The sequence below is a fragment of the Chelmon rostratus genome, chromosome 21, assembly GCF_017976325.1.
Source record: "Chelmon rostratus isolate fCheRos1 chromosome 21, fCheRos1.pri, whole genome shotgun sequence".
In the NCBI taxonomy this organism is placed as follows: domain Eukaryota; kingdom Metazoa; phylum Chordata; class Actinopteri; order Chaetodontiformes; family Chaetodontidae; genus Chelmon; species Chelmon rostratus.
Window position 1 is genome coordinate 21,635,093 of NC_055678.1, and position 26,875 is coordinate 21,661,967.

Consider the following 26,875-nt stretch of genomic DNA (forward strand, 5'->3'; position numbering starts at 1 on the left):
GGTGGACTCTGGAGAAAGATATTTGAACTCAACAGCCAAACACATACACTCATCCCATCAGAAGCTCCAGATGTGTCTGTAGAAAAGCAATGCTGAGCTATTGGTCCTGCGAAATATAGCAAACTAATGCTGACCACCATTCAAGCAGAAACAGAATAACTGCATCCATCTTCATGCTTTCAAGTCTCTCCACTGTCTTTTTCACTTTTATTTCTTCTCACCTCCTCTTTGGCTGTTTCTCAGCCATCTCTCGACAATGCAGTTATGCTGTGGAGTTCAGGACATTAGCATGTGTCTCCCCTTCCCCTTCCCCTCTTTTTAGCACACACACAGAATGGACAGCGAGCAGACCCTGAGGAGATATTCACTGATTTTGAAAAAAATGTATATTGCATACGACTGCTGACTGCACCAGTAAGTTAAAGGTACAATAAAAGATTTTACAGCTGCTTGTCAAGGCTCCCACATGACAATAGAAAGACTAGCATCCTTAAACATTATCTCTCATTGATCTAGGATTATCACTTCATCATTGAACCCAAACACACAAGCACACACACAACCTGCCCGACACATTGCTGTAGACCGAGGCAGTTTCACAAGGGGGCCTGCTGTTTACACAGGCAGTACAAATCAATGGGGGGTGGGAACAACAGCACAAGCATGTCATAAAACGACCAGCAGCAGATCGATGACAGCTTGTAACAGGATCATTTAGGTCTGTTTGTCTTTATGAGGGGATGATAGGAGCTGCTATTCAACACTGTAAAACCAGATTTAGATCAATCTGTGTGGATCCTATTCACACATACCTCTGCACATAGGTCCATACACACTGAGTTCAGATGCATTACCCAGATACAAACTGTACTTCAAACAGATATGAATTGTATTGGAACTGCAGTAGTAATGTTGCATCACTATGCTCCTGATATCTAAGCCCCTTGGGGACATACATCATGTTATGTTAACTTGATCATAGTTTTACTTCACATCTAATGTCTGACTAAGTCTCTCATGACATTCACATAAATTTCACATCTTCCAAGGACAATCCTGCACCTAAAGATTTACATTCAGTACCAGCGTTCAGTGCCAGTGCACACATCTGGCCTTCACGAAGGAGACCAGACTTGATGTCCTGTCACACGCCTGAAATGAACCCTAACTTTGATCTTTTCCAAACCCTCACCAGGTGTTTTAGTTTCCAAACCAGGTTTTTGGTTAAAGCACAGCAACAGTCTTTCCCTGTACTGTAGTTGCTATGCAAGATTTAAAAAAAATGTTCGCATTGGACACAATCCAGGGTTTGCAGTATTGTCCAATATCAACCTTCTTTGCTGGTGGCAAGTTAAGGCTTCACCAACAAAACAAGTTTGAAAATCCACCACTGATGCAGCCTGTGAGAGAACAGAAAACACACATTCTTTCTTCATCACACCACTCCCTCTGTGTTCCAGCTGTCAAATACCTGTCACTGGATACATGTTAATATTATGAACTTTGACCAGCAACAATACAAATACTATCCTTAAATTTGATCGTGGGTGAGCTGAGTTTAGGCTGACTCTCCTCTACATCTATGGTGATGTTGCAAAGCTTTTTAAAGATTTTTAAAGTATAACTGCTGTAATCAGTGCTGCTCATAGAAAAGTGTCACTGTACAACACTGACAGGGGCCAGGCTGACTCCAGCCACACTTTTGATCTGTTTCCTCAGACACTCCGTGATTCTATACGGGCACTGTGTGGGCAGAGAGGCAGAATGACATTTACGATTTGATAATTGTAAAATTATATGTTTTACAAGTTAGGCTGTGACACTCTTGGACAATAACAGCTTATTGAAAATAGGCTTCAATTCAGTAAAGTGAGACAGCGTCTGATATTCAAAACTGAACTGCTGAACTCTAACACTGACCTGATGAAGCCACAGAGACGAAATCATTTAGAAACAAAATACTAACACAACTAAACCACACAATCTATAGAGTTAGGCCTCATGTGAGTATTCTCTCTGTGAATATAACCAAGTAATAAATCACATCATTATGGGTGTCAGCACACTAGCAACGCTCACTGGTTGGCTGAAGCACCTGCAATGAAGGGGTAGGACCTGGGCAGGAAGTATATACAGTATATGTGTGTATATGTGACACACATTATTACTCCCTCCTTGTAATCCCACGTTGTCGATCAGATACAGGGGACAGGTGTATTAGGGTTGATAAACAAGGCTGTAGGATTTAGGTGGTCAGTAGGGGCCCAGTAGCATCAGGGCTGGCAGACATGTTAATCCTATGACCAGCGATCAATCAGGGTGGATTCCTGTCATTTTTCCTAATTTGACATCATAGGCTTAAATACTTATCATAAGTTTAATGTAATAAGTGTAAAAAGAGACGCAGTATTTGAAGAAACAGTGTGAATGTATGAACATGTCTTTTACATAGTGAGCTGTCAATTTAATGTTTAAAACACCTTTCAAAGTTCATTCATTATTTGTTTGTTTGCTTTCTTATTCCTGTTTCCTTCCATATCTGACCATGTACATGAAAAAACAAAAAATCTAAATACCTGTACTTTAAGGTGTAGTAAACGAGTTTCTTTAAATAAAGACAAATAATAAAAATAATAATTCTTCTTCACTGGAAGCTTTTCACACTTCATGCACTGGCTGAATATGAAATTGATACAGTTTGTACAATAGGGATTAGTTCCTCTGTAGGAATGTGAAGGGATTTTTATTAAAAAAGAAACACAAAAACAAAAAAACACCTACTTTAAAAGCCTGACTTTTCTAATCATATCACAATGGAAAAGTCTTTATTTTCCATCAGCCACCCACCTCACCTCAGGAAATATCCTGTCACATTGTTCCTAAAATGTCATTTGTGCCCTAATAGCACATTAATTCAGTCGGATGTTTGCAACACTTGGCCAGAACTATTTATTATCAGTGTGCGTGCTCTGCCCGGGCAGCTTGTTTGAGCAGCTAATCGTTCAGATGGACGCTATCTAAATTGGATGGTGAGGCAGAAAATCCAGCACTCTTTTAACTACCATGTGAATACTTTTAAAACCTCCCTATCTTCCATTTGGATATAGCCTAATTGAAAAGCAAATAGTACACTTGAGTGCACCCATGAATCGGTGAGTGATATCTCCTTAGCTGCTGGAGGAATGAATCTCCCCTGCCGGGCCCCCTTGTCCCCTCTCCTGTTTTCCATTGCTTCAAATGGCCTCCCTCACGCATTATCTATTGGATTATTGTTTGGAGGATTAATGTATCGATGTGGATCCTTTTCACACACACAGTAAGTGGTTTCTGGGACAACTCCAGGCCTCACTGTTGACTCACCAGATGGGACGCTGAACAAAGACAGGCTGATACACTAAATGTTCAAGGTGAATGTTGAGAAGATTTTCAAAAATGAAACTGGAGAAATTAATTGGAAAAAAAGATTATTTATCACATAAAGAAAATAATCTGGCAAATTTTATTATTGTCCTTGCCTCACTGATTATGATGGAGACGTTGTGGCTTCACTTACTCTACTAGCCGAAGTCAAACTTCATGTTATTGTCTGTACTCATGGTATCAGATATTTTCATATACAGAACAGGGCCAGGGTTCGATCTCAGTCTGAGCGACCTCTCTGTGTGGAGTTTGCATGTTCTCCCTATGTTTGTGGGGGTTTCCTGTCCTGGTTTTGGGTTTTAGTTTAGTTATTTCCTGTATTATGTTGAGAGAATTTCTCCTGTGTCGTGTTTTGTTTTACTTCCTGCCTTTGTCTCTTTCCCGCCTTTGTGAATGTGGATTAGTTTCACCTGTCCCTCATTAGTCTTTCCTCTTTGCATCTCTCAGTTTTCAGGTTGTCTGTATATGTACTCTTGTCCTACATTTCTATTTCTTTCTATTTTTTACATTTTCCCCTGCCTGCTCCTGCCTGTTCTGTTTGTCTGGACACCCTTTTGTTTTGTCGATCTGCCTGCTATTGGGTCTTGTTTTAACTAGCAAAAAACAGCACAACGTAACTGGAAATGGTCCCAGCGGACACTGGCTTTCCGCTCGGGGATCTGGAGGGGGTGAGTCCACCTTGAAGAAATTCTAAATCTGTATTAATAGTACGGTGGACATTAATAATAAGATATGGGCGAAAAAGAAGTATAAACTGGGCCTGATAATCATAAGAAGACCATGCTTGCTATTCTGGATACCTCCACTGGTTCCCATCCTTACTCTGACATCTCCTCAGCCACCATGTCTGTACCTGGTTCCCAGCAGTCTGGCCACCACTGATCTCCAGCTGCCACCAGTTCACCAGAGCTGCAGCGATCCACTGAGGCAGTGCTGCAGCAGTCTATTGTGGTGGTGTTTTATCAGCCTCCCTTTTCCTTTGCTCCACCAGCCCCCCTGACAAGTGCCCTGTCGCCAGCCTCCAGAGGGATTCAGTCTTCGACACTGCCTCCTGCCCAGCCCTCCAAGAGCGCCTTCCTTCACCGCCGGTCTCAGCTCTCAGCTTCCAGGTCATCCTCCGGCCATCCTCCAGAGTGGCTCCGCCCTCCAGACCTACTCTGACCTTCAGTTCTGCTCCCAGGCTGGTCGCCTGAGGTCTCCTGCTCTGCTCCTGTTCAGACCTCCATTCTTCAGTTCCTATTCCACTTGCCTAGTCCTCTTGTCAGTGCCCTTGACCAAGGCAATGGCTGCCCACTGCTCCTAATACTTACGATGGGTTAAACCCAGAGAATGGATGTCACTATACATTTACTGCGTGTATGATTGTGTGTATGTTTGCTGTTGTGTGTATTTACAGCAGTGTCGGGCTAATTGATTCCAATCTAAAATGTCTAAAATCTTTTTCTTGCAATGCAGGAGTTTAAGAGACATCATTGTTTCAGTCTCAGAAATGACTGCACTGTAATTAGTCACACATACAGAAGCATGTTGTTTTGTTTACATTCATTTGATCCGTGCACTTTTCACTTCTGTTTAATACTGTAATTACTGTAAATGCTGCTTCACACCTGCTAACCTGCCAGTCAGGTTAAAGCACTTGACTGACTGAGACGATATATGCAGAGGTGGATTCTCTAAATTGGTACATAAATGTATTCTGAATGTGTATGGCACAATGGAAATGGATGAGCTGCTGTGCACACATAGGTGAGAAATTTTAGATATTAATAATTATTGTAACTAAACTTAAAAGTTCCCTCTCGAGTTTTGGACCACTACTCTGTTGGGATCCCATTTTGTTTATCTGGTTCACCCTGGTTACACGATATATAGTCCTGCCAAAGGTGTTACACTATTCCACTGATCTACAGGTGGCAGTTGCATGCACGACACCAGCAAAGACAGGGAAGAAGACTCCAAGATAGCAAACATGGATGCAAACAATGCCGGATTTGAAATACTTTGCAAATGTCTTTTGAGAAAGGAAGAGTTCTCGACATGTTTGTTAGACCTCAGGGTACACACATTGTATTTTAGTGAGTAACGCTGAATGTAAACACAACTTTTCTCTCCCCAGGGCACCTTTAATGTCTGATGATAGGGGTGCCTATCTTTATGTACTGCTGCCACTTGGTTTACCATCATTTTCACCAACAAAGACCATGGCAATAAGATCTGGATTTAGAATAGTGGGCTTGAATAGCTGCGATGATGAACCACAGGCTGCTGACATGCACATGAATGTTTTCTTCGGAGAGCACGCTGGTTTCACTTCTTTGTTTTGGGCACTGGTACCAGCAGCGTCTCCCTTGAAAGTCTGTCCACTCAGCTTGCACGGTTACACTGAGGAAAGGAGAAGCCTACCAGCTTAACACGTAAACATCAGATTACTGTTTATGAGGAGTACTACTCAGCATGTGAAAACAGTTGTACTGTATCTTCTGATGATGTCATAGTGGCATCATCTGGATTATCTCAGTTTGGGTCTGGACACTATAGATTCATATCAGAAAGCCTGAGGTACTAATTGGAGACACTAGGTTTGAAAGACATTTACCAGGGATATATGCTCCAGTATGTGCTGAACTTGACCCACACTACAAACCAAAAGTCAGCACGTCTCAGTGTCTGCTACTTTAATTCTAACCATTTGTCACTCTAAATCTGAGAACAGCAACATCAATTGAAGCATTAAAAAAAACTCCCCTTTTTAGCCTGTTTTTTTATCTGAAGTCTACAGTGCTGGTGAATGTCTGTGAAGATTCTCATTGATCAGGTCAGGGTACTAATAAGTGCTTCCAGAGGCAACTGGACTTGCTTGTGGTTGTCGAAGATGTTTCACCTCTCATCCAAGAGGCTTCTTCAGTTCTAACTGACTGGTTGGGAGTCCCAGGCTGGAGCCTGGAGAGTTTCCTTAAAAGTGCTGAAAATTCCTGGTGAATCTTAGAGAATTACACTAATTACTGCAAGTGAATGATAATGATGATGAAAGTGGTTATGGTGGTAATATTGTGATTGGTTATTATTGGTCATGTATTTTACATTTGTTTTTTTAATTCCTCTAACCTCAATTTAAAAGCCCAACCAAGAATGAGGCCTGCAAATTAGCTTCAGCTAACCTGCCTTCTATACATTATATAACTGCATTTCTTCTTCCTATGTAATTATTCATTTATTCAATTATTCATTCAGAAAATGAACTATTACAGATAAGTTCGTGGCATACTGAATGCGATGGAAGTAATTAATATACAGGTGAACAAATGTACGAAATGTGATCCATAGAAACAGTGAACTCTGCACACTTTTCATCAGGGCTGATTGGCGGTGAAAAGTAGCACACTGTCCTAATGGCAGGTTAATGTTAGAGGAGGCCATGGTCTTCCACTCACTCTTCCCCCCACGGTGCACCCAGAAACATACATTTGTCATCATTACAGGTCTTCAGAAAGCTGTTTGGTTTGCCACCTAGCAGAGCACATGAGCCTCTGTTTGTTCTCTTTCAACACAAATCAGTACACAGCCAATTTAACTGCTAGTTCCTCTGCACTGAGAGCTGTAGACATAACTAAATGGTCCCAGGCTGCAATAATAATTCTATTAGCTACACTGTTATAGCTGGGTCCTGTGTGAGTGCTTGTGTGTGTGTGTGTGTGTGTGTGTGTGCGCACCTGCGTGTGTGTGTGTGTGTGTGTGTGCGTGTGTGTGTGTGTGTGTGTGTGTGTGTGTGCGTGCAATTCCAAAATCTGTTCATAGAGTCACAATATGTTGCTGGTGCCCTCGAGGGCAACCATTCCATTTGAGATTTGGTTTATGGTGAAGACTGTGCTGAGTTGAAGGTGAAGCTGTGGCTCTGTTGCACTTGTTCAGAGGCCTGCAGGAAGTCACTGTACCTTTGAAGGGAAAAGCAGAATGATGAACAACAACATGCTTTAACATCGGCCTGGCTGTGTCTGCATATGCTGCTGCTGACACTGCCTGGTGCATGGCGAGAGGATGGAGTCCAGGTGAAGTTTTCATTAATCGGTGTCGAAGTCAAAAACAGTAGCAGCTCACTTCAGATTTTGTCATTGAACTCATGACTCGAGTCGTGTGAATTTGGCGGGCGGTGCTTTCACATTGAAGGACAGAAACAGTCTGAACTGTGTTGTTAAGATCTGTAAGATCTAAGATCTTTATCTGTTGATGTGGGTGACAACTGGCGAACACTGTTGTAAAATACAATAATGCATGTCAAATCTTTTTTTCCATTCTAATTAGCTAATATAATGCTGGAATGAATAACAAATAGCTGCTGCCTTTTAATGTTCCTCACCATGCCTATCTGTGTCTGACTGATGGTTGTGTCTCTCAGTGGCTGTGTCTCTGTTTCCTTTCCTCCCTCTCTCCCCCTCCTCCCTTTGTCTCTCTCGCTCTCTGTGTTTCTGTGGCGGCTGGCGACACTAGTATCGATGTAAGCAGTGTTTTCTCTCATTAATTTATCAGCTCAGCGGAGGAAGGAGGCCTTGGTGGGGGGAGATAATGGCTTCCATTTGGCCAAGGTCAACAGTCAACACATTCCTCAGTCGTTCAAATATAACCACACATTAACTTTTGTCCACAAGGGCACACACACATAACTAATAGATTGTTAGTGTGGATACTGTCCCGCTTGTCTATGAGGGTTTCATCCCATTAAAGAGGTGACACAAAGTCACTGATCCCTGGTCAGAATATCAGCTGTATATCAGAACAGCTGACTTATGATAGCAGTTACGGAGAAATAAAGTACTTTGCCCTTCAGATGACACCTGATCGCCATCTATTTAGGATATGAAAAGCTCCCAAAAGGCAGCTGTGTAGCAGAAGACCGTGGATCCAGTTGTGATGGTGTGTGTGTGTGTGTGTGTGCGTCTGCGAGCATGTGAATGGCCAGATCAGATGGGCACTTTGGAATCAGCCAGCTATCTACTGAACATTCACCCACCAACCGTGTGTGCTATTCCTCCTAATGTTGACTTTACCCTGCACAATTTGTCAACCATTACACAATACAGAGGCCGAGATCAATGTGCTCGCTGTTGGTTTTGGAATAGTCTTGTATGTGTTAGGCCATTGAACTTCAGTAATGTAACACAAACAAGGTTATAAGAGCAATGAGCTTTAATCCTTAGAAATTCCAAACCAGCCTCTTATTCTCCCAACATGTTCAAAAACAAGCAGCATGACTGTACTCATCTCTGCTATTAAACAGCACTGTGAAGGTATCGTATGAATATCAATCAGCCCGCTGCTATCTCTCTGCTGTCTCTGCTGTTCTGAGGGTTCACTCAATCATTAACCTAATCTACTTACTGAAAAACTCCCACTCACAGTGTTTGCATGAGAACTCAATGATAAGCTATTTGAAGTTGAATGTGGTGATGGGACAACCATTGACATGGACTAAACTGTTTGCTAATCTGTGGCTGCCTTTGATTCCTTAGGAAATAATGAGGAAGTGAAACAGTAGAATGGGGAGCAGTGGGTGGGTATGCATCTTTGAACTGGACCTTTATGTATCCAGCATTCATCCTCCAATAACAACAACAAGCTTCGTGTTGTTGTTTTAATTAGTTCAACTAGTTTTGGAGGTGGTCGGGTGGATGGTGGGTGTACAAAATGCAGGACTGTGACACCAGAATCCAGGGTTCCTGTCCAGACTGTGGTCAGGATTGGGTCAGAGAAAGATCATTATTGCTGCTGACCTTTTTTATATTAATATAGACCATGTCAGTGTTGTCACTACACATGGATACGTGTGTAGGTACAAGACTGCCTATTTTGGCTTAAAACAAATGAAATCCACTATCAGTAAACGTTCCTTCAGGATCACATTGTGAGGACATATAAGCCTGATTCCAAAAAAGTTGGGACATTTTGTCAATAAATAAGAACAAAATTCAATCATTTGCAAATTAACTGTGTTTACCGATGGTGAACAGTCTTGCGTAGTGTTCCTGAGCTCATGTAGTAACATCCTTTATCCAATCATGTGTTCACAAAGTGGTGAACCTTGCTCCATCCTCACCTGTGAGCCACTGAGCCTTTCCAGGATGATTCCTACCCAATCATGATGCTATCACTTGTTACCAATCAACCTGTTTACCTGTGGAATGAGCCAAACAGGTGTTTTTGGAGCGTTCCACATCTTTCCCAGTCTTTAGTTGCTCCTGTCCCAACTTGTTTGAAACGTGTTGCTGCATCAAATTCAGAATAAGCCGATATTTATAAAAATCAATGAAGATGCTGAGGTCAAAGATTAAATATATTGTCTTTTTGTGCTGTTTTTAGTTGAGTATATTTAAAAAGAATGAGTAAATTATCACATTTATTTATGTTTTACACTGTGTAGCAACTGTTTTGGACTCAGGATTCCTCACATTGTGAGGACTCGTTTTCTTTATGGGGTCAAGTTGCGTTAAATAAACCTAAAAACCTAAATCATTTAAATTTAGGGTGATGACCTGAGTTAAGGGCGACGGTTCTGGTTCTGGTTAAGGTAAGCCTCCTGCAGTGCTATGTAATGTACGTATGTAAGGTCCCCAGAAGTAATGGAAACATGGATGTGTGTGTGTTTATGTGGGTTATTGCTTGAATCTGTGTCTTCTCTCTGACACAGCACTCTGATTTCCTATTCTGTGTGGAACCTCAGTCGCTGGTTGACGTGAAACAGAGGGGGACATTAATGTGGCATATACCCTCATTCATCCACTGATGTGCATGGAACAAGCATGCATTCACACACACACACACACACACACACACGCACACACACACACAATCACAAGTAACTCTGCTGACTGACTAACTGTCTCAAACCTGATTGAGCAATCTGCTCTTCCTGACTCCGTCCTCACTGTCAGAGGGAATGAGCCTCACAGCTCCATCATGTTCCTTCTGCCCATAAAATGTTCTTGTGTCCATTTCCTGTTAGTGACTGTGGTCATAATTATACATCCAAGCACATCTCCACACCTCAGCATGATCTGAACATGAGAGGTCTAACTGCACAATGTTGCCCTGAGGTAACGAACAATAAAATGTAGTTAGAATGTATGAAGTCTTCATTTGTATTGAAAGTTACTTGAATTTAAACATATTAAAAAGTGACATTAATCTTACCAGTGGGTGGCACTGTGTCCTTCCTGACAGGACTGCACACTCATTCATTAATCAGTTCATTACAGAATGATAGAATACTTTAAAAAGGGTCCAAACGGTATTGTGAGTAACTTTGCCACTGATGTTTTAAATTTTGTTACAACTGTGCTGTTATTTAAATAACATTTGAAATTCAGTTTTTACTTGTCAGGAATCTTTTTTAAAATTGTTGTTTTGTTACTTTTATCTAAGTAACACATCCAATGACTTCCTCTCCACCGTGGCTTTTATAACGATTTACTGAAAATAAAATGAACCAAAATCTCAAACACGACGTGCTTTGTAATATAAAATAATAATGACATAGTGCATGCGATAAAACTTTCAAACCAGGGTCTAATTAAACCAGTGAGAGAGGGAGAAAAACATACACCCAATGACAACGTGAGAATCAGGCTACTTCAAGAAAAGGAATTATGATAAATAATAATTTTGTTAAAAAGACAGATTGTAACACTACAAAAATCTGCAGCCATTAAAATACGGTTTTGAATTTGGGTGATTGGGTTTGTATATTTTACCATTATTAACAATACAATAACTTGTCGTTCCAGAGCTCAAATCATTTTCTGCTTCTAACACGTTAACCTCTTATTCCGTTTGTTCTTTGCTTCTCGGCTGCTAACGTCGTTGTTTCACTCTGCATTTTCATCCCGTGCTCACAGATAAAGGCTATATTATTCAAAACGCTGCGTCATTTATGGATTTTCATTTTTCCTGTGCAATTTGAAGAAATACAAAATAAGAAATCAGTCAAAATCCAGCTACATCCCAAAGTGACAAATTTATTCTCACCATAAAAAAAATCCACAAAAATAGTTTCTTAGATGTCGCCAACCAAAACGAAATTTGCGCTACATTGATTATTTAATGGAATATCACATTTGGCAACGGCCCATACACATAAGAGCGTTTATCATCCAAAACCACATACAGTACAGGAAGAACTAATCTTAGCTTTAGACCTGCTGTTTATTTACAGTGATCGACAGAACCGGAGGCCTAACAATCAGCACACACACAGCAGACTACTGCGCTTTATACAGCAGGAAGAAGTCTGTCATCCTGGCCGCCAACCTGTAGAACAAGCCCAGAGGACAGGACCAGAGGACAAGCCCGGAGGACAGGACCAGAGGACAGACCAGAGGACAGAACCAGAGGACAGGACCAGAGGACAAGCCCAGAGGAGGCGAAGTGTCGGAGGAGTCCTGTAATCTTCATCACGCAGCTCCCGATGTCCGAAATATTGAGGAGCCTGTGGCTCAGCATTAGTTCTTCATTGTGAACTCGGCGTCGTCCTCTATGTCCAGGTCCTGATCTGTGTCATCTGACACGTCAGAGTCCAGCTCTGTGTGGGGCTGCTGCGGGGACACGGAGCGCCCGCAACGGCCCGTCGGCGCCAGCTCGGAGGCCGGGACCGTGTGTCTGTGCTCCGGGCTCTGGATCCCCGAGGGCTCGCTCATGTCCTCGCCTTTAGTACTCCTCCCGGCGGAGCTGTCCTCCTCCACCTCTCTCTTCCCTCCCTGAGGATTTTCCTGATGCAGATGGAAACAGATTTAGGGCTGAAGATGCCTGTACAGTCGCACTTTAAATACTATTTCAGTGATTAGTCAGTAAGGAATGAAGGAATATAATGTGGCATTAGTCAAAACCTGGCACCTGTTTTAGTCTCCGCCACTTCGCTCGTCGATTTTGGAACCAGGTTTTAACCTGAAAGAGATCATGAAAATAAAACAATGAGTGTGGGTTTTAGTCAGGCACAGCTGAGGAAACAGTGCAGCTGGAACAAAGCCACAGATTTACGGTGAGCAGCTTCGGTTCGGCAGTGATCACTGATTAATCATGTGATAATTGTGATTAGCGGACATGAAATTTTTATAATTGATTCCAACAGTTGAGGTGATGGCTTGTGAAACATGTCTACAATGGCGGCTTTCTCCTGCGGCAACACTTTACTCGCACTATATTTTTAAGTCGAAGCCCTAAATATTATATATTAGAATAATCGTTGGAGCACGTGTCCGCCTCAGCGCGGCCTGGAGCGCACATCACTGCAGAAAGACAGTTTGTTTCATGCCAACTGTGAACTTGAAGCACCTTGTGACAAAGTGTCCTACTTCAAACACAACCTCAGTTAATAAGATGACATTAAATATTAAAGTCTTTTTGCTTCGCGCGCCACGTGCGAGCAGCATCCTGTGCGCGCGCTCCGCAGCCAGAGACAGGCCAGAGTGCTGGATGGGAGAATTAAAGGCCTGGACACGGGAGGGACAGCGGCGGCTGCTGAAGATGCTCACCTGTCTCTCGCTGAGCTGCAGCATCTTGGCCAGCCGTTTCCTCTCCGGGGGGGAGAGGTACTTCTGCGTCTCAAACTTCTTCTCCAGCTCGATGGTCTGATCGTTGGAGAACCTGACCTGACCGCCCTTTCTTTTATGCAAGGGCCGCTGGATGAAGGGAGTCCACAGCAGAGGTTTCCCTGCAGAGAGGAGGAGGAAGAAGCAGTCACTTCAAGTCCATTAGGCCTCATAATCTGCTCTGGCACTTGTGATCAGCGCCTGGACCAGTTTCATTTACTCACAGCACATGTTTATAGAGCGGACCACAAATGAACCAACAGTAGGAAAAAAATCTTAACAGTAATCACGTGGAACAATAACAGAAAAAAGGAGTGAATATGATATTCGGCTCTAGTGAAAAATAAATGAACTGCGCAATGCTATTTAAGCTGCAATGATCTAATAAACATGATGGAATTAATGGCGTATTGTTGCGCACGCTGATTTATTGGAGAGAAGCGGCAGGGTGTAATCAGGCTGTTTTTGTCTTGTCTGGTTTCCTCTCCAGTTAATAGCCTGGAACAAACAATGGCCGAGGCTGCGGCCGCCACTCGGGCCTGCTGCGCGCTGTCTTTTAAGGAAGGTCGTGACAGAGTGAAAACTATGGCCAAATATCCGCTTCATGTGCTTCCTGCTCTGCGGTGTGATTATAGGCGATGGCATCCAGCAACACACACTCACGTCCTCTGCTCACTGACACAATATAAATTTGTTGTGCTCGAAACTGTTGTCAGAGACCTCGTTGCTGCACTTTTCCAAAGGAAGTTGGCTAATCCAGCCCCACGAGGTGGATTCTCAAAATAACAACATCATGAAAGTCAAGGTTTAGTCAAAGAAAGCTTACTTAAATGGCTGGCCTGCATTCATTAACTAAAATATTAAGCTTGTAGTGGAGTGGTATTTAGTCCAGAGAGGTGGTCAGGTTTCTGAACAGCAGGTTAGTCTCTAGAATCACTTCTGAACTAATTATGATTTCCTTTCCATGTTTCCTCGGTGCTTATTACAAAAACACAGGCGAGCAGTGATTAGTTCATATTTTATGTTGGGTTTGTATTGTTCACGTGCTTTAATAAACTGTCAGAGCCTCCCTGTGACATGCTGTGACAGAATAAAATGGGAATAAGTAGGTCAAACAGAAAAATGCATGCTGTGGGCTGCTTCCAAACATGAGGAGGAACTGTCGCACACTCACAAGGCTTTGTGTGATTTTCACATTTTAATCTGATCAATCCGAGAAAGACACGATCACGTGATCTGGAGCGGCCTGTTTGGAGCTGATTATTCTACAAAACTGAGATCATTTCAGTGGAAGTAGTTTTCATCTTTTCTCTGTTTTATGATGCTCAACAAACTTCACAGAACCATAAAAATCAGGTCATTTCTCTGGTCAGTCGGGCTTTTATTTATCTGGTTTTTGTATTCGGGATTAAAGTGTCTGTGCTGGCTGAGTGAGAGGTGCCGTCCAATCCTTTCTATTATTTCTAACAAATATCTGCATTATTATTATTATTATTATTATTATTATTATTATTATAGTAGTAGTATTATCTATGTTGTTCGTATCTTTATTATTGGGTCATTTATTCCTTTTTATTTTGGATGTTTTAAGTGTCTGATCTGACTTGCTGCAGTCATGTTTCCACAGTGTAAAGCACTTTGCTTTAAAAGCTGCTGTGACAATAAAGTTTATTCTTATTAGCAGCAGTTCGTTTTTATTTTAATAAACGTCACTAGAAGCCTTCCCTTTTTTTTTTATTGTGCTTCTTAAAGCTCTTTATCTTTTCTGTGTCGGTCCCATTAGCCTGTGTGCTGCCCTGTTTGCTTTATTTTCTTCTCGCCGCCGACCATAAAGAAAGTCAGCCACATCCTCGCTGGCCAGGCAGAGGAAGTGCAACAATATGTGAAAAACGGATCCCGGGCTATCAGAGGCCGAGTGTTTCCTGAATATGTCTGTATTGAGGATGTCGATAAAATAATCAGCAGCGTGCAGCGAGCTCCCGAGGAAGCGGCTGGCCGGGGTGAGCCAGGAAAACATTTAACAGCTTCTGAAACCAGATTTACTCCTATCGACAGGCCCACGGCTTCCGCTATGAACGGAAAAAGGCCCGGCGCGTTCAGCGCAACACCAGGTCAGACGGTCCGCTTGTTCCACTATGCTTATGAGGACCATCAGCCACAGCTTTCACCCCAAACACAGTCTGATGTGGACTCAGATCCTAACCTCGAAATCTACTTCATATAAACCTCACAGGCCAGACTGCCGAGTCCAGGAGCACAGATCTCACTTTAAAGCCACATGTTTAATAGATGCGCCACTGCTTCAACCTGAAATATTAAAGTTAGCTAAGAATTCAAACTGAGATCTGTGGATCTCTTTATAAACCTCAGGATGATGATGTCTGAGCAGGCTGGGGGGGTTCATGTCAAACACTAACGCTTCTGTCAGTCCCAGGAGAGCAAGAACCAACGACACAGCCGCATATCTGCAGGCATTTAGAGGCGTTTTCTTCATCTGCCATTTGGTACTCACAAGTGGGCTATGTGAAATCACACACACACACACACACACACACACACACACACACACAAAGCAGTGAAATAACAAGTGATTTAGAGCCCAGCTATGTTTTAGTCACCGGGCTACTTGCTCCTCTGATGTTTCAGAACAATGGGAGTCAGGAAAAAGAGTCAAGGTTGCCATGCACCCCCCCACCCCCTATCACCACCTCCAATAACAGGCTGAATGGATAAGCCTGCTGCTATTGTGGCCCCAAATATGTCTGTCACAGCAACAATGTGACTCATGTGTGCGTGGTCAGACATCATGCACAAATTCGGACTTTCGGACTGAGATGGGCTGAGGACTTGAGACAGAGTCCCTCACCCTGCAGCCTGTTTACGTAGGCGACATGTAACTGCAGACCGTCTTCAGCTCGATATGCATGCATGACCAAGCGTGATATACTTATGCAAAACTGGTTTCGTTGGCACTGAAACGAAGGTTGTGAGGACAGAAAAGTTTTCATGCAAGGTGCTGTGATCTATTGCCACATCATCCAAGCAAGTTCGATTTCTTTTGCGCTGAAATGGACAATAAGCGCAGAGTTTCACACACTCATCTGATGTACAATAAGGCATGAAAAACGCAACATGCAAAATATGGATTTATGAAAAGCGAAACGATTTTCAGCCTCCAGACGCACCAAAGAGACTGACAGTGTCACAGCAGGCCAACAGACTAGAGCTTTTCCACACAAGAAAGAAGGAAGAGACATGATTGTATTGTCCTGGGTGATGCTATAAATTACACACTTGCGCTACTCACCGAGAGGGTCGTGCCTCAGCAGCGCCTGTGCGTACTCCCCCATGGAGCGGTGGTGCTGGTGGTGGAACGGGTAGATGGAGCCGGCGAAGGTCCCGGCAGAGGCGTACGTCGCCGCCGTCAGCGCCGCAGCCGCATGGTGAGACAGCGCCGGGTGGATCGGTGTGGGTTCGTAAATCGGCGTCCGGTACGGTGAGATGAGACTGGTAAAGGAGGAGTTGGGCGACGGGAGAGTTGGAGTGGGGATGATCGGAGTGGAGCAGGAGGAGTAGGAGGAGGAGGAAGAAGAAGGAGAAGAAGAAGAAGAAGAAGAAGGAGAGGAGGAGGTGGTGGTGGCAGTCCTTCCCAGAATGTCCTCGATGTAGAAGGGTGTCGGGTGAGCCGGCTGGATGGGAGTCGGTGCGTAAAGCGGGACGCTCATGGTGCCTTTTGCCGTCGCTGCGCACTGGAACTGAGGTAACGGAAGGCTGCGTCCCTCCTCTCTCTCCCTACGGCCTTCCTCTTTATCGACAGTATCTCAGAAGAACTTCTTTACATGCTACCAAACATCTACTGGATTTTCAGCGCAAACTCGAGTCCACGGACTACCCGAAACCCACTAGAGACAGTCTTTCTGGGCTGTGGGGGAGACCGTTAAAGTGTTTTGGTGGCCATCAGTTTGCGGTGGTGGACTAGCTGGTACTTAATCCAACTGTTGGGACTGTTATCTGGCTGCAGGCGGAGGAGGGTGGAGATAAGTGGACGGTCAACTTCCTGCAGGTGGCCAGCGGTCGTTCGTGATTGGCTGAGTCGCAGCTCCAATCGGGCCGCACAGCGATCAGATGACAGGAGGGAAGAGATAATAGTATTTCAGGAGACTCACTTCTCTACAGCCAATCGTCTGCTAACTAGCAAAGCGAAGACTGGAGCCTGTGGTTTGAGTGACAGGACGGTGCAGCGATGACACTGATGCCCGGCCTGTGGTTTAAATGTCGTCTTCAGGCAGAATTAGCAGACCGCCTCTGCATGGCACACGGTCTGCCAAGTTCATCTTATTCTGACTGATCACACATGTTGATAAGTAGGAATTGTGTCAGTACACACCTCCCGCGACTCCTGCAAGTTTGTTGTCTGTTTTTTTGAATGATTTAAAATAGATCTGTAGTTGGCCATTTACCAATAGCGGCTTCATTTTATGTGAATTAGTCTTTGTAAGTTGTGAGCCTTTTGGCAACAAGGTTGGTCATACAACTGAAAGATTATGCTATCATTGTGTAATGATCAGCGGTGGAAGAAGTATTCACACTCTGCATTTTAGATTTAAGTGTAAAATCGTACTTCAGTAAAAGTACAAAAATATCAGCAACAAAGAGTAAAACTACACTTGTTAAGTATAACGGCTACTTTTAGAATTGATTATTAAAAGAAAGAAAGAATGAAAAAGTATGTTTTCCTTAAAATAGAACTATTCCGCTGTCAAACTGGAATAATGTAGAATAAACACAGCGCAAGTGTATTAAGACAAAATGTACCAAGAGACAAAGCCGGATTTCTGTATCAGATACTCAATATTAAAGGATCATAAGAAAAATATGATCAGAAGTTTTGACAGAGCTATTCGATTTTTTAATTAAAACCTCTTTTAACAGGCTCCTGTTCAGGGGCCCCCCTGACGCCTTTGGCCCCCGGCCTGGATGAGAGTAAGGACCGCAGAGAAACTGCAGCTGACAGGACTGTCATGCGCCGGGTTTTAAGCAGAGGCTAAAGGCGAGTTAAATAAGTGTCGGACTAATAATCAGCTGCATCTTGAACAATGTACTACAATCCACATCCCTAACGGTGCAACTGAAAGCCGAGTGATTAACTCATAATTTGAATGTTAGGAGTTTTCCTGTGAAATCCGCTTATCGGTGCGGTTCAGGTGATACACTTACGATAATGACTATAAATGCAAATGGATTTAATGGCTCACTTAGTCAGCGTTTATCCCCTCACACACGTTTCCGCAAAGTGTTAAACAACAACCGATAACTTCTCTGTTTCGGAGTTGCAGCACGCGCAGAGGGGCTGCCTCTCTGATCCCGCAGCTGCGCGTGTTATGGTCATCTTGATTTTTTATTACCAGCTGACTTCATTAATGATGTGTTCACGGGTCACGCTTCAGCCCGCCCCCGCTGATAGGCCTGCACGTGCGCACTAATTCAATCCAATAGTTCGATTTTCTGATGCGACTTAAAAGCGCGACGCTAACTGCCAACTTTCCAGCGGCTGTAATTTAGATAAAGTGGACTAAGCGAGCAAACAGGGATATGAGCAGCCTTGAAGACATGAAAGAAATCACCACACGGCTAATATTTGGACAGAGACAAGCAGTGCAGCTCATTGATCAGCCCGCTCCCCGCGGCGTCAGACTCCTGTCCACAACCACTGATAACTTCTCCGCAGAGGCGCTGCTGCTGCTCCCCGCAGCTGGCGCCATGGAGGTGACCATTAACATTTCCGAAGATTTTCACTGTGTCCTGCGTCACATTTCGACTCTTTTTAAAATAACTCCTAACCACCTTTGTATTGTCCCTTGAGGGAATGGTCCTCCATACTCTGGCACCATCATCACCATCAGTACCGACTACAGCAGGATCATAGTACAGCCCAGTTATACCAGACGCACAATAGTCTGTTCAGTCTTAAACCACAAAGTATAGCACTTTGCTTTTTTCTCTCCCGTACTTGATCACAGGTATAAGGCAGTAAAATTGGTTTAGTCATTTCAAACTTTTTGCTTAAAAAGAGATTTAAAAAAAGGAAAAGGAAAAATAGGAAATTGAACCTCTTTGCAGTAATGGGAAGGAAAAAGCAACAGTGATGTGTAGTAAAGAAAAAGCTCCTTGAACAGCAGCCTGTGGAAAATAGCTACATTATCAAAGATATATTAGTTTCACTTGAATATTTATTTAATTTGCAAGAACAAACTAAAGTAGACATGTAGTATATACATGATGCATCCTGATGCAACATTTTAGCTGCAGAATCTAAAAAAAAAAAGAAAATAAGGAGGTAAAACGACATGTGTTACCTGCTTTGCAAAAGTCCTTTCAGCAAGGTGTAACTGCTAGCGTGTCATACAAGACCATTCAAATGAAGATAAAGTCGAGACCGAGACTGTACGACTGGAAAAATATGATCATATTCCTTTTCATAAGATTACATCACATATAGATGAGGCTGATGTTTCTGCTGATTCCCCACTATTGTGACTGCAAACAAACTATTTTAATAAAGAAACTACACTAAAGTACACTGATATTTCAGATCTTTTCAGCAGGGGTAAATCCTGCAGTGTGAAACGTTTTTCTCTAATGCTTGTTTAATATACACTGTAAGGTGTGTTTCATGCTCCACTTCCACATCTCAAAAACTGAAAACTGCGCTGTGCATTGTAATGCATTTTTCCGTAACACAGTGCATCATTTCACATATTCATATTGTGGAATTGAGATTGTGTGAAATATGCAGAATGTTTCTATCACCCAGCTCTCCTGGAGGGGTAAGAACAGATGAAGACAAATTTAACTCAAACTGAAATAGCAGGTGAGACAGAGACAGACACCGTGAGAATGTGGACTAGAAATCAAGTCCGCTGAAGAGTAATTACTCTGGTCTATCAAGCTGCAAAACAACAGTGGTTTTGACATTTTGCCTCAACTTGTCACGCCTTATTTTTGCTCAGCACCACACCTTAAACTATCCAGGAGAGCTAGATAGGATGTTCTCCTCAATGGAAGACCTGAACAGGTGGGTGTCGACTGATCACGACGAGCCCGGCTTGTCGCTCTCACTTTGGGTCCTGCTCAGAATGTGTTCCTCAGGTGGTTTAGTCAGTTCACCTCCTGCTGACTGTGAGCAGGGCTGCAGAGAGCGCAGGACGTGTTCCAGTGTCCACTGCTCTTCATGTAAGGCGTGCTCATCCAGGGTAAACTGACCCTGCTTGGTTCGGATCAGCTCCTTCACGTGAGCGCACGATGACAGGGCTGCAGCACACACGCACTGGTTATTCTCATGCTTACGTGTTAGCAGGGTTGAATTCTGATAGGTCAGTTCAGTTTATTCACTTTTCCATAAACATGCTGATGAGGAAATCGTGAAATAGATTGAATTGATCTCACCTTTTCCCAGATCATCCACCAAGCTTCTCACATAAAATCCTCCACCACACTCAATATCTGTCACAGAAATACATGTATTTTAAGTGATTGTTTGAACAGGAGGCAGTAGAAAATGATATTCAAAATGCGATTTTAAATACCAGAAATTCAGTATTACATAGAGGAAGAAAGAAAAACTGCATGAAGGGACGTGTGCTAACCCAGAGTGAAGAGGGGAGGCTTGAACTCTTGCAGGCTCAGGTTGTACACATGGACTGGTCGCGCTGGTTTGGCCTCAACCTTGTGACCTTTCTTCAGCAGGACGGACAGACGCTGGCCATCCTTTTTCAGTGCTGAGTAGCTGAAAAGACAGACAGTCAATAAATCACAGCATACTGAAGATAATTATAACAACAATAATAATAATAATAATAATAATAATAATAATAATAATAATAATAATAATAATAATAATAATGGAGAGTGACAGACGAGAACAAAAAATAAACAAATCATATGAGGGGAAGATGCCCATCTTTTTTACTTGGAAAGATGCACTAAGAACACTGTTACATACATCCATCCTGCTGGTCCACATCACAGAGTGACACTGTAATGTTGCAACTGTCGGCTGTTTGCACACACGAAGTGCCATGGCCACTGGCAGCAAAGCCTTTTCACAGGCGATGTGAGAGATGTGCAAGTCTAAAGCCCTGCCAGCGACCTCTAGAGGCTGCAAGGTTCACTGCACCACAAGCCGAAAAAACAGAAACAGTCTCTCAGAACAAAAACAGCAGAACTCATTCCTGGAATCCAGAGGGAGTTAAATGTCCTTATTACCGACGATCACTCTGAAGATGGACTGGGCATGTGCATAAGACTGACATGACATTGTCAAAACCATGACGTGACACCTGTCTTGTACGTGAAGGAGACTTTATGAATGCTCATGACAGTGGTTATTAAGTGGCATCCGGTCATTTATGTAATTTTTAATACAAGGTTGAAATTGTTTGAGGTGTCTTTGTTACGAGAACTTGACATTAACTAAGACAACATCACCTGTCATAAACCTGCCATAGCACGTCTAATTAGCAAACTTGTAGCTTTATGTGTTAAAATTACTTTAAACCTTCATATGTTACATTGGCTGTCTTGAGGCCATTATAATTTCATATTGATATTTTTCTTGACCTCAACTATAGTGGCACAATTTGGAGTTGTCATTAAGATGTCATTAAATAGTAAAAGGCCAGTTTGATGACAGAGTAAACACAACAAAGTTTATTGAGGTGATTTAGGGCTGGCTATACAGTTTCATGTTGGACAGAAATTGTAAATGGCACTGTAAACACCTATCAATATCTCAAACAAGTTCTTCCCCAGCTTCCTGTTTTTAGCTAGCAGGCGCTGAGTGAACACGGCCAGACCAGAAGTGGAAATGAAATGGAAAAATAGACAAAATCACTGAAGCTATTTATTTAAGACAAAAACTTAGAACCAAGCAGCAGCTTTGTGAGCTAAAAAATATCATTCAAAATCATACAGACTGCTTCAGATACCATGAAGATCATCCTGATAAAGTGGTTCCACACTTTAACAACAGGGACAGTTTGTCCTGAGGGTGGTGCCAGAGAAAAACTCATGGAGGGTCCATGTGTACAGTACATTTGATGGCTTTCAGCCAATAAGATTTGTTTTGTGTGTGTATGAGTGGAGACTGGTAATGATCTGGACGGTTTACTTTCACATGCACAAATGTTACTGTGATGGCAGCATTTTCTCAGACTGGAGGCTTTACTCACAGTGGAGGAACTTGCATGATGTCTCCAGTGAAAGCTTTCAGCTTCTCCTCAAAGTCCAATCTGGTTATGTGTTCTGTGGGCAGAAATCACACATAAACATCCCATAAAGACAAGAAACTGCAGGGAGAGAGGTCTGCCTCCGAAAGGTTTGGGAGTACGACAGAACAATTAGGAAAAGCGTATACTACAGAAACCACCTACAGTTTAACCTGAGATGCCAACACAGATTCAGAGTGAGCTGCCTCCGTCTAGACCAGGGGTCAGCAACCTTTACCACAGTAAAGAAAGCACTGGGAGCCACAAAACCCTTTTGACATTTAGAATGAAATAACACTGCATATATGTAGAAACAAACAATAATGCCTTGCATTTATGAAATCAATGAACAACTGCAGAGAAAACGGAATGGCATTTCTGTGTGCAACAGAAACATTTTGAACTCTGAAAAAAGACGTTGGGTTGAAGGTTCTTTCAACTAAAATACTCAGTGTCTCTTTGACTCCTTCTTGTATTTATAAAAAAGCCCACCAAACTTAAATTATCCACCGGTAGGAAACTAGAAATGGCGTCCTCTGCAGTCAGCTGTCAACCTGAATAATAAAAGGACTATTTCACTGAACAATGAAAAAATATTATCTGTTTCTAACATGGGGGTTGCAATGCAAATTTCATTGACATGTCATGCTCAATGACAATAAAGAAATCTTGAATCTTGAAATATGAATATATGCTAAATGAATGTGATTTCTGCTGCTGAACCTCAGCGCACAGCGTCTGCACATCAGCGCTGTATGCCATCACCTTCATCGTGAGGCGTGCATGATGTTTGTTTAAAAACGAACAAACTAAAATAAAATACATTTTAATTAAATACTCATTAATTATTTTCAGGAGCCGCACCAGAGGGATGAAAGAGCTGCATGCCGACCCCTGTGCTAGACTCTGCGGTGAAAGACCACAGAAGGCCAGAATGATCTTAGAGAAAGCACAGAAGCAGCTACTGAATGAGAGAGGAAAAGGTCAGCTTCCCATCACACCACAGCATATGTACCAATAGCTGACATCATGACAGAAACAGAGGCAGAGCTGCCCTCTCCAATGCAGAGGCACCCATGTCCAACTTTTTCATCCAGGGGAGGCCTCCTCTTCTGGATGGAAAGCTTCCATCAGTCACTGAGTAAGGACCAAAACATCACTATCCTACCGGCTGATAAAGGAAGGTGCACAGTGGTCCTAAAGACCACACTACTCAGCCACACTAATATATAAAGACACACTGAGGCGAGACCCCACCACTGGATACAAGAAAAATGACATAGAATACAACAGTGAGAGAAAGAAATCATCTGGCCCAGGTAACTCCAACGACGACTGCTGTTACACAGCCAGTAGTACAAAAGTTCCAAATGTTATCAAGGAGGAAGGCGATAATGGCCCCACAGAGGTTAAAAATGTGGGACTGCCTACCAGTCCGTCAGAACTGAAGAAGCCCCTCAGATGAGAGGTGAAAAGTCCAGTAGCTGGGTCCAGGATGAACTGTTCAGATGAAATTATGTCATTTGTACTTGAATATTTACCAAAGTCTTTCTCCAGAATCACACTGCCAGTGGCATCAAGAGTATCTGTTGCTTTCCCCAGTTCCCCCACGGCAACATATTTCTGAAAAACAAACAACACACATCACGATGTTGTCTCTGTGTAAGAATGACCGTTCATATGGAACCGTGGAAATCTGCAAATATTTATACTGCTCATTCTAAACACCAAATATTACACAGTAACAGGGGCAAGTGCTTCATTTTGGTCAATGTATGCACTGACCTCAGAGAAATACCCCTAAAACATTAACAATAAGATAAAGTTGTTGTGCCACCTAGAACAAAGAATAACCTTCAGGTCATACATTCAGAACAACCAAATAAACTGTGGAGGTTCTGGGCACTTGCCATCAATGTCTGGCTCTTTAGCTGCTAAATGCTCCACTAAGTTCACCAGCTCATCTCTAGCTGTGTCTGTCTGCTGTCTGCTGCTCGATCAGAGCTGTCGGTGAAACCAGCTGCCTGCAATGAAACTGATGAAGGGGGCTGAGGCTGAACCAAACACTTAAGTTGTGGACTGTAAACCAAAACACTGAGCTGAGAGACTGAGCTGTGTGATACCTAACAGAGTTGTTTGACCCATTACAGGAAAAATATTGATTACAAAGCTTTAAGTCAAATTTAAATTCTACAGTCATGTGCTAGCCTACCTGAAAATGTACTCATTGCATATTGTCTGCCAATTTGACAATGAAGTTCATTCTATAGCTTTGGATCACACTGAAAACTGTTTGTCAATAGAGTTTTTAATCTAATTTTCATTTTACAAAAAATTAAGAATTTGCAAACTTGAAAACTGGGCAAAAAAAAAGACATACATCATGCACACAAAAATATGAAACAAAATTCACCTTGATTAAATTGTCTTTCCCAAATGCACCTGAATGCTGTTCAGACTACGGGATAAAGACACCTTGACCAATAACAAAGACCTCATATCAGTCAGTGGGCTTCAAGGTGATTTCTAAGGATTTCATCTCTGTTAATGCAGTATGCAGGTGACAAAAGTTCTCAAATACTGAAACATTACACACAACTAAGCTAGTTAACCCAGTTTATCATTTCATGCCTTGTACAGTATCCTAGAATTTTATTTTATAATGAGGACTTTGAACATATCTGGTAGGTTAATATATTTGGATTCCTCTATGTAATTTTTAACATCAATACAAAATAACATTTTTAAGTATTCCTACTTTCACTGTTTACAGACTGTCAGCACAAAACAAACTCACCTTAGAGCCAGCCAACATTGTACTGAGCATCTTTGTGCCATCTCCAACACCAACAACTGCAGGAAACAGAGACAATGTTAGAGCGTGACCTCTTAATTCCTGCTAGCATCCCCTACAGGTGCCAATGCTCATTACACCCAACGATAAAAAGCTCCACAAATCAAACAACATGCTGATGATTGTCCTATTTCATTACAATCTCATCCATGTTGTGGGAGGAAAATGGTATTGTTGAGTCAGTGGGAAGGAATTAATTGAAAAACATTTTTTGCCTTCTGAAATAGTAAAGAAATATTTGTGTTTATTAATCTATTTTGTCCACATCTAAATTGTTTAATAGTAGCTGTAGCTACGACTGAGGGCACTGAGGATGGTTCACATCTTCTATAGAGACAGAATCATGAAAACACGGGAAGTGATGTTAAAAACTGACCATTGTGCCAAAAGGTGGTGTGCACTCACATGTTTGCTAAATGTGACTGTTTATCCACAGTCCTCGTCCTTCTGTGTAAAACCGAATTCTTAAGTTCAGCCAAAGGAAATACGAGGCATCAGCAGTCTGAGTTAGATCAGTCAAAGTTAGCCTAAGTTCTCATCTTCAAGTCTTTTAGGTTCCAAATTTGCTCCTTGTGTTTCCTTCCTGAGCCTCAGCGGAGGGATAGCAACAAAAACTGGACCTTGATGAAGACTTGATTTAAACTTTGGCACAACTTAAGAAGGGGTCTCTTTGGACTCATTCCTTTTTAATCGCTTTTGAAATGAATCCCTGTCCTGCCAGTATGGACAGGAGGATCGTATTATTTATTACGATGACCAATAACTCACTGTGTATATGGGCATGTCAGTATTGTTTTTGCAGTATTAGGGCATGTGAGTATTGTTTTAAGCAGGCAAATGTGCATTCATTTTTTTTACGCAATTATCCATAACTTCAAGCTACTGGCACAGTCAAATCTGCCCTTACATCTCTACCAAATGAAAATCGTTAACCAAACCTACGCCCTTGGAGAAATATCTCATAGATCACCAGTGGCTTGTTGAGTAAGAGGGTCAGAGTTGGGGGGGCTGTCCTTAAACCCCTGCTTCACGATCACCCAGCCCAGGCAGAGATGACAACAGTCGCACGTGGCCCCGCACCTGGAGGTAAAAGCGAACCCGCCTACCTAACACCCCGCTGGCTGCGTTGTCCAGCGTCCCTCCGTGCCCCATCTTCAGCCACTGCTTCTTCCTCTTTCGCGGATTTGGGTTTTGTACACCAGCTTCTGAAAGATCATGGAGACAATAACATTTCACTGTTAGCTTCAACAAATCACAACAGATGTATTTCCCTTTTCCGGCCCCTGTCGTATTACCTTTGAGTAAAACTTCTTTGAGTGTATTTAACACGTCTGCAGACGTCGGTCCTTGTTTTTTATATATCGCAAACAGTCCATTTAAAGACTGCAGTTTAGATAGAGAACTAGTTATCGGGGCAGTACTGTTAGATATGTTTCCTGCCATGCTTGTTTTCTTCTTCTTCGGCCAATACGACTCTTCTTCTACTGACGTAGTTGCCATCTGTGGCTAAGCGACCTGATTTTGTATTCCGCCACCTGCTGGTCGCATAATTTAATATTTTATTTATTTGGGCTCGAAGCCAAAATAAAAGAACGGTCTAACTTGAGAGCTTATATTAAATAACCATATACGCCCGTAGACTTTCTGACAGTTTAAAGGTGATTGTGTGCCGTTTTAGTGAGCTGTTTTTCACCCTCTTCCAGGATAGATTGCCGAAAAATACTTTTCCGTTTTCCAAAATATGACCAAGATGCTTTGCG

The 26,875-nt window shown here is 42.5% G+C and overlaps 2 protein-coding genes across 2 annotated transcripts; both read right to left on the reverse strand.

Moving 5' to 3' along the window:
- Nucleotides 1-11,406: 11,406 nt before the first annotated feature.
- Nucleotides 11,407-17,144, reverse strand: hhex (hematopoietically expressed homeobox). The gene is made up of 4 exons (XM_041962902.1): nt 16,303-17,144; nt 12,939-13,117; nt 12,301-12,351; nt 11,407-12,176 (listed from the first exon to the last, which is right to left on the reverse strand). Exons 1-4 carry the CDS (start codon nt 16,718-16,720, stop codon nt 11,910-11,912), a joined length of 915 nt encoding a protein of 304 aa, XP_041818836.1. The 5' UTR covers nt 16,721-17,144; the 3' UTR covers nt 11,407-11,909.
- Nucleotides 17,145-19,213: 2,069 nt separating this feature from the next.
- trub1 (TruB pseudouridine (psi) synthase family member 1) lies at nt 19,214-26,568 on the reverse strand. The gene is made up of 8 exons (XM_041962965.1): nt 26,411-26,568; nt 26,222-26,320; nt 25,059-25,114; nt 23,803-23,884; nt 22,226-22,298; nt 20,642-20,781; nt 20,442-20,498; nt 19,214-20,306 (listed from the first exon to the last, which is right to left on the reverse strand). The coding sequence occupies exons 1-8, from the start codon at nt 26,556-26,558 to the stop codon at nt 20,086-20,088; spliced, it is 876 nt and encodes a 291-aa protein (XP_041818899.1). The 5' UTR covers nt 26,559-26,568; the 3' UTR covers nt 19,214-20,085.
- Between the last annotated feature and the right edge of the window lie 307 nt (nt 26,569-26,875).

Excerpts from the sequence above, each read along its gene's own strand:
- hhex (XM_041962902.1), bottom strand. The coding sequence starts at position 16,720 with ATGAGCGTCCCGCTTTACGCACCGACTCCCATCCAGCCGGCTCACCCG. Across the intron at positions 12,352-12,938 it reads TGCAGCTCAGCGAGAGACAG|GTTAAAACCTGGTTCCAAAA; the intron begins GTGAGCATCTTC and ends GATCTCTTTCAG. Across the intron at positions 12,177-12,300 it reads AGTGGCGGAGACTAAAACAG|GAAAATCCTCAGGGAGGGAA; the intron begins GTGCCAGGTTTT and ends CATCTGCATCAG.
- trub1 (XM_041962965.1), bottom strand. The coding sequence starts at position 26,558 with ATGGCAGGAAACATATCTAACAGTACTGCCCCGATAACTAGTTCTCTA. Across the intron at positions 22,299-23,802 it reads GATTCTGGAGAAAGACTTTG|AACACATAACCAGATTGGAC; the intron begins GTAAATATTCAA and ends TTCTGCCCACAG. Across the intron at positions 20,782-22,225 it reads ATCATGCAAGTTCCTCCACT|CTACTCAGCACTGAAAAAGG; the intron begins GTGAGTAAAGCC and ends CTGTCTTTTCAG.